The sequence below is a fragment of the Salmo trutta genome, chromosome 14 (assembly GCF_901001165.1).
Source record: "Salmo trutta chromosome 14, fSalTru1.1, whole genome shotgun sequence".
NCBI classification, from domain to species: Eukaryota; Metazoa; Chordata; class Actinopteri; order Salmoniformes; family Salmonidae; genus Salmo; species Salmo trutta.
The window spans coordinates 45,417,771-45,430,071 of NC_042970.1; the positions used below are offsets into that span (position 1 = coordinate 45,417,771).

General features: G+C 43.9%; 1 protein-coding gene across 1 annotated transcript in view; it reads left to right on the forward strand.

Annotated features, from left to right (window-relative positions):
* The window catches only part of LOC115208214 (protein bicaudal D homolog 2), a 49,982-nt gene extending 37,952 nt beyond the window's left edge, over window positions 1–12,030 (forward strand). The window contains exons 3-8 of the mRNA XM_029776077.1: window positions 1,603–1,755; window positions 2,306–2,764; window positions 3,400–4,416; window positions 4,637–4,788; window positions 7,845–8,088; window positions 9,373–12,030. Coding sequence (XP_029631937.1) covers window positions 1,603–1,755; window positions 2,306–2,764; window positions 3,400–4,416; window positions 4,637–4,788; window positions 7,845–8,088; window positions 9,373–9,375 — 2,028 coding nt within the window. The 3' untranslated portion in view covers window positions 9,376–12,030. The remainder of the gene's footprint in view (window positions 1–1,602; window positions 1,756–2,305; window positions 2,765–3,399; window positions 4,417–4,636; window positions 4,789–7,844; window positions 8,089–9,372) is intronic.
* The last annotated feature ends 271 nt before the right edge of the window (window positions 12,031–12,301 follow it).

Here is a 12,301-nt window from a genome sequence, read left to right on the forward strand (position 1 = left end):
TTATTTTACTATTTTCTACATTGTAGAATAATAGTGAAGACATCAAAACTATGAAATAACATATGGAATCACGTAGTATCCAAAAAAGTGTTAAATCAAAATATATTTTATATTTGAGATTCTTCAAAGTAGCCACCCTTTGCCTTGATGACAGCTTTGCACACTCTTGGTATTCTCTCAACCAGCTTCATGACGTAGTCACCTGGAATGCATTTCAATTAACAGGTGTGCCTTGTTAAAAGTTAATTTGTGGAATTTCTTTCCTTCTTAATGCGTTTGAGCCAATCAGTTGTGTTGTGACAGGGTAGGGGTGGTATATAGAAGATAGCCCTATTTAATAAAAGACCAAGTCCATATTATGGCAAGAACAGCTCAAATGAGCAAAGAGAAACGACAGTCCATCATTACTTTAAGAAATGAAGGTCAGTCAATGTGGAAAATTTCAAGAACTTTGAAAGTTTCTCGAAGTGCAGTCGCAAAAATCATCAAGCGCTATGATGAAACTGGCTCTCATGAGGACCGCCACAGGAAAGAAAGACACAGAGTTACCTCTGCTGCAGAGGATAATAAGTTCATTAGAGTTACCAGCCTCAGAAATTGCAGCCTAAATAAATGCTTCACAGAGTTCAAGTAACAGACACATCTCAACATCAACTGTTCAGAGGAGACTGTGTGAATCAGGACTTCATGGTCGAATTGCTGCAAAGAAACCACTACTAAAGGACACCAATAATGAGACTTGCTTGTGCCAAGAAACCACGAGTAATGGACATTAGACCGGTGGGAATCTGTCTGAGTCGTCCAAATTTCAGATTTTTGGTTCCAACCACCGTGTCTTTGTGAGACGGAGAGTAGGTGAATGGATTATCTCCGAATGTGTGGTTCCCACCGTGAAGCATGGAGGGGGAGGTGTGGGGGAGCTTTGCTGGTGACACTGTTGGTGATTTATTTGGAATTCAAGCACACTTAACCAGCACACTTAATAATCTAGCTAGCCAGCTAGTTTAACAGACAAAAACTACCTAAAACTAATGTTATGCAAGGTAGATGACTAGCTGTCAATTCTTCATGGGTAGCTAGCTACCAGTTCTTGATGGATAGCTAGCCAGTTAGCCCTATTGGCTTACCATGGGCTTGCGATCTACTCACACTAACACAGTATGTATTTATTAACTAATATACAAAATATTTTTGTCACAGAACATATGAGATGTTATTGGTCAACATTTTATTCCGAAGTCAGAGCTCATTTCATCTCCCTTCAGCTGAAATACTGTCCGGCATTGATTTCAATACATTTTGTGACGTTTTTTTCATGGTTGCGTCATATTTCTGTGCATACTTTCCGTTGAAGCTCACATTGATGCATGCTTCAAAATATGTACAAACGGAGTACGCATCCAAGAAGTGCCCTCCGTGCTCCGTTTCACACACTTTGATACTTCGGAGTATGCATATTGAGAAACACCCACTTCGTTGACATTACAGTACAGCCACGGAATGCATTTTTATCAAATCCACATTTCCTTGTGTTGCACTCTCTGACATTACTTTTTCCTCTTTCGCTTCTTCTCTCACCCATTTCTTTCCCCGTGTCTGTAGAGCACTGAGCAGGTCGAGTTGCAGCGCACCCAACTGCGTGATGACATCAGAGAGTATAAAGTGCGGGAGACACGTCTGCTGCAGGACTACAGTGAGCTGGAGGATGAGAACATCTCCCTGCAGAAACAGGTGTCCCTGCTACGACAGAGCCAGGTGAGAGGAAGAGGAAGGGACCAAGGGGAGGGGAAGTATGAGGGAGGGGGAGGATTCGTTTAACATTTTAGTCATTTAGCAGATGTCCTATCCAGAGCGAGTGATTAGGGTTAAGTGCCTTGCTCAAGGGAACATCTACAGATTTTTCACCTAGTCGGCTCGAGGATTCGATCAAGCGACCTTTTTGTTACTGGCCCAACGCTCTTAACCACTAGACTGTCTGCCGCTTCCCCTGCCCTAGGATAGTCCGCTGGGGGCAGGGGAGGAAGTGGGCGCTGTTGTGTATGGAGATTAGGGGAGGATGAGGGCTTATTGTGGGTAATGGGTAGCGGTAAAGGTTATAGAGACTGGCCAATACACTTCAGATGTTTGGGTGAAAAAGTGACAAGGCTCGATAGTCGAAAGCCGTTGCCAATGAATGAGGCTATTGATACAAGGACCAACTGGACGGGATGAGACAAAAATATGCTTTTGTGATGAGTGTAAGGGGGATTCTCCCTATTTAGTTAGTGATTCCTCTGATGTGCTGTGGCTTCTCTGTGATCTCTAGGTGGAGTTTGAGGGTCTGAAGCATGAGATCTGTCGCCTGGAGGAAGACTCCCAGTGCCTCCACAGCCAGCAGGAGGAGGCCATGCGCCTGAGGGAGATCGCCGAGCGCCAGCTGACCGAGGCTCTGGAGACCATTAAGACTGAGCGCGAGCAGAAGGCCGCCCTGCGTAAAGAACTGTCCCACTACATGACCATTGGGGACAACCTGTTACCGTACCACCACAGTTCCCTCAACATCTCCCTGGACGGACTCAAGTTCAGCGAGGATCCCACTGCTGCCACCAACGAGCCGAACAACGATGACTCGTTCCGCAGCTACGAGAACGGCCTGGCCAAGATGGCCACCGACGGCAACGAAGATAACAAAGCCAAACTTCGGCCCGCCCCCAGCCTAGTGGATGACCTGCTGAGTGAACTCAACATCTCAGAAATCCAGAAACTCAAGCAGCAGCTCATGCAGGTAAGATGACCACATAGTAGCTTTAGCAGGCAGGACTGTAAAAATGCTTAGCTTGTTTGCTTTATTAACAGTCAACTTTCAAGGTGTCAGCGTCCCTGGTAAAGCAATAAAGTAATAATTAGCATTATTGAGCTGTGTTTGTAAGTGTTGCCAGGAAAATAGATAGGCTTACATGCAGCTGTGAACAGTTCTCTGACTTATGGCTGGAAAGTTCATTAAGCATTGTGGAACACAGTGTTCATCCATTTAGGGACATTGATTACCTATACTGGCCTTAGTGGCCTAGTCAAAGACTAATCAATTGAGCCCTATGTGGGACTTCATGGACTGACTTGGCTACTTCTCTTATACATGCACTGTTGACTTGCTGGTAAATAAATACTGTGTGAAATTATTGAGTGAGTACCTCACACTACATATGGCGTTTTGGATTACACTTCATTTTAGAGCCAGATATTTACCTGGTATTTACATAGAAATTAGAAGAAGAAAAAAAAAGACAAGTGTAAATATATAATTGTTACTTAATTTCTCAATCAAAAGTAATAAACACCAAGCTGAAATAGGACTGTATCGTAGTGTTGCAGACATTTCTCAGTGCTGTTATGTGACTGTGTCCCGTGTCTGTTCTCCAGGTGGAGCGAGAGAAGGCGGCGCTCCTCTCCTCTCTGCAGGAGTCCCAGAAGCAGCTGGAGGTGGCCCACGGGACTCTGTCAGAGCAGCAGGAGACGGTGGGACGCCTCACCGAGAACCTCAGTGCCATGAGGAAACTCCAGGCCAGCAAGGAGCGCCACTCGGCCCTGGACAGCGAGAAAGAGCGAGACAGCCGCGATGACGGCGACGGGGACTACTACGAGTTGGACATCAATGGGCCTGAGATCCTGCAGTGTAAGTACACCATTGCCGTATCAGAAGCCGGGGAGCTCAGACAGGAGCTGAAGACTCTTAAAGCCGAGTACCAGTCGTGCCGGAGCCAGTACGAAGAAGAGCGAGTCCGCCTGGAGAGCGACGTGGCAGGGCTGAGCGAAAAGCTGGCCTCCCTGGAGAAGAGCAGCCGGGAGGAGCACGAGGAGGTGGCGAGGCTGGAGAAGGAGCTGCGGCGAGTGAGTGAAGCGGTTGGCGAGTCGCAGGGAAGCCTGAACGTGGCGCAGGACGAACTGGTGACGTTCAGCGAGGAGCTGGCCAACCTCTATAACCACGTGTGCATGTGCAACAACGAGACGCCCAGCCGGGTCATGCTCGACTACTATAAGGAAGGTAAGGCCAGTATAGGGGGCAGGGGCAGCCGAGAGGGGAAGACACAACATCTGTCCCATGTTCTGCTCTCCAATGGGCTGGTTCCTGAAACTGAACCCAATAAATCTGAAGCCAGTGACCCAGCCACCCCAGCCCCAATCCCAGAGTCCCGTTCAGAGCCCATGAACATCTATAACCTAGTTGCCATCATCAGGGACCAGATCCGTCACCTGCAGCAGGCGGTGGACCGCACCACAGAGCTGAGCCGCCAGAGGATGGCCTCCATGGAGCTGGGTACTGTGACCGATAAGGACAAGGAGGCCTGCATGGGGGAAATCCTCAAACTCAAGTCTCTGCTCAGCACCAAGAGAGAGCAGATCGCCACCCTGAGGACCGTGCTCAAGGCCAACAAACAGGTGTGTGCGATAGTGTGATTTTTCTGCCAAAACATGAACAGTTGGTACTGTTTAAAAGTGGAGGTGATACGGTATGAAATTAACAGTAGTTGAGAGAATTTACTTTTTGTGTAGAAGTTCAGAATGAATATTAGCATAAGATCTTACTAATCCTGTGACTGTAACCTCTGCCCTTCATTCTAATAAAATCGACAATAAAGTATTCTACTCTACTCTGCAGACGGCTGAGGTGGCACTGGCCAACCTGAAGAGCAAATACGACAACGAGAAGACCATGGTGACCGAGACCATGTTGAAGCTCCGCAATGAGCTCAAGGCCCTGAAAGAGGACGCTGCCACCTTCACCTCATTACGGGCCATGTTTGCTACAAGGTAAGGCTTAGTAGATACACGTTTAGCGCTTATTGGTATACTTAAGTTATCAGAAGTCTGCCTTTAAATGTAATGTAAAAATGTAGTTTCCCACCTAAATACACATACCCAAAAGTAATTTATCACGAGTACAAATATGATACAAAAATGAAAATATGAAAAATCATGATTCTTTTTTTTTTCTTCTTTTCAACAAATGTGGGGGAAATGGGGCTTGAAATTATTGAAATACTTTCCATGTAGTAACAATCAAATTATAAACAACTTACAATAATATTTCATCTTTTCTCATAACTGTAAAATAAATGATATACTTAGTAATATTATTATAAATATACTTAGTGACAGTACAAAATTGCCACGATTTCATAACTGTCAACAAAGCATTTTCTGCCCAGCTTCCTCTGAGAGACTCAGAGACGTCATTCAAATGCCTGCTGACTCGTTACAACTTCAGCTTTATGCACAAAGTCATTTCGTCCCTCTGTGACCAAGAGGAAGTGGTCTTGTTTCAATTCTACAAAATTATTTAGTATTTTTTTCATGCTGACAGCTCTAAATCCACCTGAGAACATCACAGTGAGATGACTCATTTCCTGAAATCGCAAGGTTTTCTTGTTTCATATGCGATATTGCATGCAGGGTTCCCCATTTTATTTGTCCCCCCCCACAATTTTTTTAAGCCCCCCCCCCCCCCAAAAAAATGTACACCATTTTTTTTTGCATAAATAACTGTAAAAAGACCAGAAAATCAGCTCCATGTGATTTTAATTTTAGAAATCTGTTCCAAAGTATTACCACACATAATATATATAGATACAGTGCATTCACACTATTCAGACCCCTTCCCTTTTTCCACATTTTGTTACGTTACAGCCTTATTCAGCCTTTTTTCCTCATCAATTTACACACCATACCAAAATGACAAAATCAAAACAGTTTTTTTTTTAAATGTTTGCACATTTATAAAAAATAAAAAATAAACAGAAATCCCTTATTTACATAAGTATTCAGACCCTTTGCTATGAGACTCAAAATTGAGCTCAGGTGCATCCTGTTTCCATTCATCATCCTTGAGATGTTTCTAAAATTGATTGGAGTCCACCTGTGGTAAATTCAATTGATTTTAGACATGATTTCTCTATATAAGGTCCCACAGTTGACAGTGCATGTCAGAGCAAAAACCAAGCCGTGAGGTCGAAGGAATTGTCCGTAGAGCTCCGAGACGACAGGATTGTGTCGAGGCACAGATCTGGAAAGAGTACCAAAACATTTCTGCGGCATTGAAGGTCCTCAAGAACACAGTGGCCTCCATCATTCTTAAATGGAATACATTTTGGAACGACCAAGACTCTTCCTACAGCTGTCCGCCCGGCCAAACTGAGCAATCGGAGGGGAAGGGCCTTGGTCAGGGAGGTGACCAAGTACCCGATAGTCACTCTGACAGAGCTCCAGACTTCCTATGTGGAGATGGGAGAACCTTCCAGAAGGATAACCATCTCTGCAGCCTTTATGGTAGGGTGGCCAAACGGAAGCAACTCCTCAATAAAAGGCACATGACAGCCCGCTTGGAGTTTGCCAAAAGGCACCTAAAGACTCTCAGACATGAGAAACAAGATTCTCTGGTCTGATAAAACCAAGATTGAACTCTTTGGCCTGAATGTAAGCGTCACATCTGGAGGAAACCTGGCACCATCCCTACAGTGAAGCATGGTGGTGGCAGCATCATGCTGTGGGGATGTTTTTCAGTGACAGGGACTGGGAGATGAGTCAGGTTTGAGGGAAAGATGAACGGAGCAAAGTACAGTGAGATCCTTGATGAAAACTTTCTCCAGAGCACTCAGGACCTCAGACTGGGGCAAAGGTTCACCTTCCAACAGGACAACGACCCTAAGCACACAGTCAAGACAATGCAGGAGTGGCCTTGGGACAAGTCTCTGAATGTCCTTGAGTGGCCCAGCCAGAGCCCGGACTTGAACCTGATTTGAACATCTCTGGAGAGACCTGAAAATAGCTGTGCAGCGACGCTCCCCATCCAACCTGACAGAGCTTGAGAGGATATGCAGAGAGGAATGGAAGGAACTCCCCAAATACAGGTGTGCCAAGCTTGTAGCGTCATACTCAATAAGACTTGAGGCTTTAATCGCTGCCAAAGGTGCTTCAAGAAAGTACTGAATAAAGGGTCTGAATACTTATGTAAATGTGATATTTCAGTTTTTTATTTTTAATACATTTAATACATTTCCGGAAAAGCATCAGATAGATAGTCAACATATTCTGAGACTGAGGGGAGCTGTTTCGCTCGCTCGGATGCTTTACCTGAGATTGATGCGTCTTTCTGTCGGGGCGCGCGTCTCGGTCAAATAAATGATCAATACTTTATTTGATTTGGACGGGCAAGGAGGTACATTAGGGCGGGTCAGGCTCCCTAAGACCCGCCCATAACGCCGGCCCTGAATGAGCTTCTAGGTTGTTGAGGAGCTGTGTTTCTGCCAGAGGCTGCATGCAAAGATGTTGGATAAATGAAGATGCTTCACTTAGGCCGTTTACCAATGATAAAAATGGTCAGTTCCTGTCTACTTAGCTGGGGGTGTCTCCCATAGACACCAATGCAATAGCAGGTGGGTCTGGTCTACTTACTTCATTGACTTTCATCGAACTAGAAAAAAAAACGTAAAAAATAAAAAAGTGAGTGGGGTGTCTCACTTCCTCTTCCGTGTCTGCTACATGTGTGTGTGGGAGAGACGGGGCATTGTGGGAGCAGTCTGATGTAATACTGAAGAGATTCAGAGGCTGCTGGCAGGCTCCTCCTGACAGCATCTGGAAAATGCGGCTCTGTGAGTCTGAATGGAGGAAACATGCACCGACTGGCAGCAGGAAAAGATTTGCGCCATCTGGTGGAGAAAATTACAAGTTCCTTATTTGGTTTTCATTTGACTAATATTTTCCCTTCTCTCACTATTCCTGTCTCCCTTTTGCTCTCGACCTCTTTCTTTAATCCCTCTTTATCGCTCTTTTTCTCTGTCTCCCTCCCCCCTCCTCTCTCACCCTCTCAGGTGTGACGAGTATGTGACCCAGCTGGATGACATGCAGAGGCAGCTGGCTGCAGCGGAGGATGAGAAGAAGACCCTGAACTCCCTGCTCCGCATGGCCATCCAGCAGAAGCTGGCCCTGACCCAACGACTGGAGGACCTGGAGTTTGACCACGAACAGGCGCGCCGCGGCGGGGGAGTGGCTGCAGGCGGGCGGGGAAAATCCTCCTCATTGGCGCGGGGCAAAGTGGCATCGGCCAATCATTATGTAAGTCAGAGACGCTCCTGCAGGGTCCTCCCCGAGCCCAGCGGCATCCTGGGAGGCCCCGTGGTCCTCTGCAGCGAGATTTACTTTGACCTTTGAACTCTAACCTCCATCATAACCTCTAACCTCCATCATAACCTCTAACCTCTCATCACGCTTTGCACTGCTGAGCTTCACCGGCATGGTTCTGTCTAGGCTGTTGCTGTGACTAGGACAGTGGTGGCTAACGGTGCTTTACCACACTACTGTGTGATGGCTATGTGTTCATATCCAGCATGGCATGATACTAGCTTGGCTCAGGCATACCTTTTCTGCTAGTAATACTCACAGAGTGGCAGAATGTTGGCAAGGTTGCAGAATTTACTGCTATCAGCTCTCCTCAAACAGTCAAGAGTTCAGAGCAGGCGTGTGTACATAACATAATCTGTTATGTCTATGTTATTTCATGTTTATGACTGTGTAGCTCTTATGACGAAGGCTTCCAGTAAAGTGTAACTGAGTAAGCTTATAACTTTCATTCAGACAGGCAGCAGTGCAGGCTGCAGAAAGACCTCTGCTGCGTCCGTCTAGTCCATGCCATTCGGGGACCATTAAAACAGTGCAATGAAATGTACCGTAGCTGCTAAATAAAAAAGCACTGTGGCTAAGCACTTGTCATATCACTTTTGCTGTGATGTCACAAAGTGATAACTGTGGTGTGGCACATTCGGTTTACAGATTAAGTTCCCTGGCACTTGATGTAATAGAGATTGTAGGGCAGTGGTCATTACAAAGGCAAATAGTAAAGCACTTCTAAATAGGGGTTAGTTACAAACCCTAGTTAAGGAATAAGCTTTTAAAAATGATATATGGGTCTAGTTTTGTGTGAATTAGCCTGGTGGTTTTAAAATGTTTAGAGTAAGGTGAAGACTGAGTGAATCTGTTCCATACACTCCAACTCTTATAACCCTCATCCAGTCATCCATGTCTGCCTCATCCTCCTCATCTTCTCCTGCCTGTCACCAGAAACCTCTATGCTGGTGTAACTTACATTTACCTCATAACTCATGATCATCCCTTACCTGCATGTTGAGTACCATACTTGTGAGTCTTCTGCAGCCAGTTGCATCATGGTCCGCTGTGCACGACTAACCCTTACCATCCTAACCCCACTGACTCCCCCACCTTTCCAATGCAACTAACGCAGGTAATGATTTTATCAAATTAGATTGTATCAAATGAAGACTGACCAAATGATAATCAAACGCTCAGATTTTAATGTTATTTAATTTTCTCTCCATTTTACAGTAATTTAATCAAGCCCAGTGTTGACAGTAATCAAGCCCAAAAGGTTGACAGTCACCTTGCCGATGATTACTTCAGTACCCCCACCCCCCGTGGCCTGGGACCCATGTCAGAGACACACACTGCTGTAATGTGAGGACTTTGATTTCTGAGTGCAAACACACACCAGAGTATGTGAGCGGAGTTGAGCGGTCAGAGATCCCACTCATTGCTCACGGAGGGGTCTTCTGCCACTCCAAATTTGCTCCATTCATTTTCTGTTTAAAAGGGATCACTTAACAAACACCCCATCTACTTTTGTGACTATGTACTCGTATCAACATCTCTTTGCATTAGTGGTAGGGGTAGGCTAAATAAATACAACAGAATAGGCATAATTAAAAGAACATAATGAAGGAAATTAAAAATGCTGGCCAGAGCATGCCCAGAGATCGTGGCTGAGCAGTACCGGAGCGAAATTGGAAGCGGGATAGAAGGCCGACGCTCCAACATTTTAGAAATTCGCTGAAGCACGATCCACTTCAGCTCCACTCTGCTCACGTCCTCTGACACACACACACACACACACACACACATGCTCCAGGCCCCTACAGACACACGTGAAACCCCCAGGGTTTAGTCCCTCTGTGCGGCTACATGAAACAAGAAAGTCTCCTCGGTATGATGACCAATAGAGGTCTATTTATATGTATATGACCGACAGTATGACCCTCATTTGTGATCCAGTCATTCACTCCACATTGTCCACCACTATACTATTATAACTCTTGTGTCTTTCCCCCGACTATAGCCGACTCCAACTCAACTCCACGATTTACGATGGAGTTGAGTGGCGACTAGTGTTGACGAACTGGAGCGCCGACGTCACATAAAAACCCACTGTCGCGTGTAATTACGGGCTATGTTTTGGGTGCTGAAATCATTTTATGTGATAGTCGCCGCTCAAATCCATCGTAAATCATGGAGTTGAGTTTAATCGGCTACCCGGATGACTGCGCCCTTTTAATGTATTTATTTATATTTTTTTGCTTGTTGTAACTCAGTGAACGTGTGAGGTGTTCATAAGCTTTTTGTTGCATTTAATAATTGTTGATAATTGAAGCATTCATAATAGAATTTCCATGGAGAGCAAACCTGTGTTGATTTATATTTATTTCTAGAGAAAGATCAGAGGCAGGAAAGTCATAGGAACTAAAGTGACTTGCTACAGTTTTCCCTGGGGGTCAATATTCAGTGGGACTCCCAGGCTAATGTAAGTTCTCTGCAAGAACATGGATGGAAATCTTGATTGGAAATAGTCCTTTCTCTCTTTGTTTTAAATCTTGTCACATGTATTTAGATGTTTTATTTAACCTTTATTTATCCAGGCGAGTCAATTAAGAACAAATGGTTCTTTACAATGACCGCCTGGCAAATTTTTATAATGTGCTTCAAAAAAGTTAACCAGAGAGCAGGATGTTCAAGAAGGCTTTTTGGCGCCTTATTCTTCTACCTTCTGGTCTTAGTTTTGACTAGTAGTGCCTTACTGTCCATAAAATAGAAGCTAGATTTGGTTTTTTTATGTTTTCTATGTCTTTGAGAAGGAATTGGGGTGAGAGGTTTTGACCCCAGTCATTACAGATTGAGGAAAATAACAGGAACTGTGGCGAATTCTTTTGTAGTGATTCTGTGATCTTGCAGAATTGCACATTTAGGGGCTGTTATTATGATTATTATTCTAAAGAAAAAACGTATTTTAAAAGTTTTCATACTATAACTGTTAACTTTGGCTGCCGAGTTAGTGGTTCGAGGCATTTACAACAGTGGCTGATTGAGAGATTACTAATGCACATACTTATTTATACTCTATTGTGTATGGCAAAGGTCAGGCAATGTCAATATAGAATTGACAAGTATGGAGGATCATTTCTTTAATTGTCTGTTTTAATGCAATTTTATTAGCCTTTTTTATGTCCTCTAATAGAGTTGTTGTGACTTCAGCAAACAGAAGAAGTAAAGTCATCAACACTTCTGCAGTGCCATTTAATTCACAGCTTTGTTGATGCAATAAAAGTTACATTTATGACTTTCTTTTCTTTCTTTCTTTTTTACAAGTGCAATTTAAACGCAGTATCAATATGGAAATACGGTATAAAAATGCTGTCTGTTTGCTGATGCTATTATGTTTTACTACTTACTCACAATCTTGATCCAATTTGAGTTTATCTTTGTACTAAATAACTTGTTTGTATTTATTTTAAACAATGTCATGTATGTTGGTATTGTCAATAATGTGGATTATGATTAGTGGCATATTGATACCATATTGATGTCATTTTCCATGTTATCTTCAAGGGACTTTGGGTGGAGATGGTGGTCGCGTTCCACTGCTAGGTTCGTTGCATGCATCAACCAATGGTTGCTTGCCATGTCATCGACTGACAGATTGCTATAACATAACGATGTGGTTAGCTGATAGGTAAAATACCTATCCAGGCGTTGTAAGATCTGGCAACGTCTAAGCAGTGGAACGCTCAATAGAAGCCAGTAGCCTACCTACCTACCTATGTGGTGGTGATGATGATGTTGCACTGGCAAGGTGCATGCTTAATAGTATAAACTTAACTTCAGACTTAATGTGGTGTTGTTGGGGTTATTATTAAAACATATATATTGATCCTATCTAAGCCTATTTCTGCTTCGGTCATTCTATGTCTCCTTCTAAAATAGTCTGTGTATCAATTTAGGAAGTTTTCCAACATGCATTTGTCAACAACAAAAATGTGGCCATAATAGCATAGGCCTAAAATTAGTCAAATTGGGAAATTGAGGCCTACTGTAAATCAAACGAGATCAAATTATAACAAATTCCTTTAGTAAAAATGTTTAAATAGATAATATGGATGTCAATTCAACGTTCAATAAAAGAAATGACATATTGATACTGTAGGCT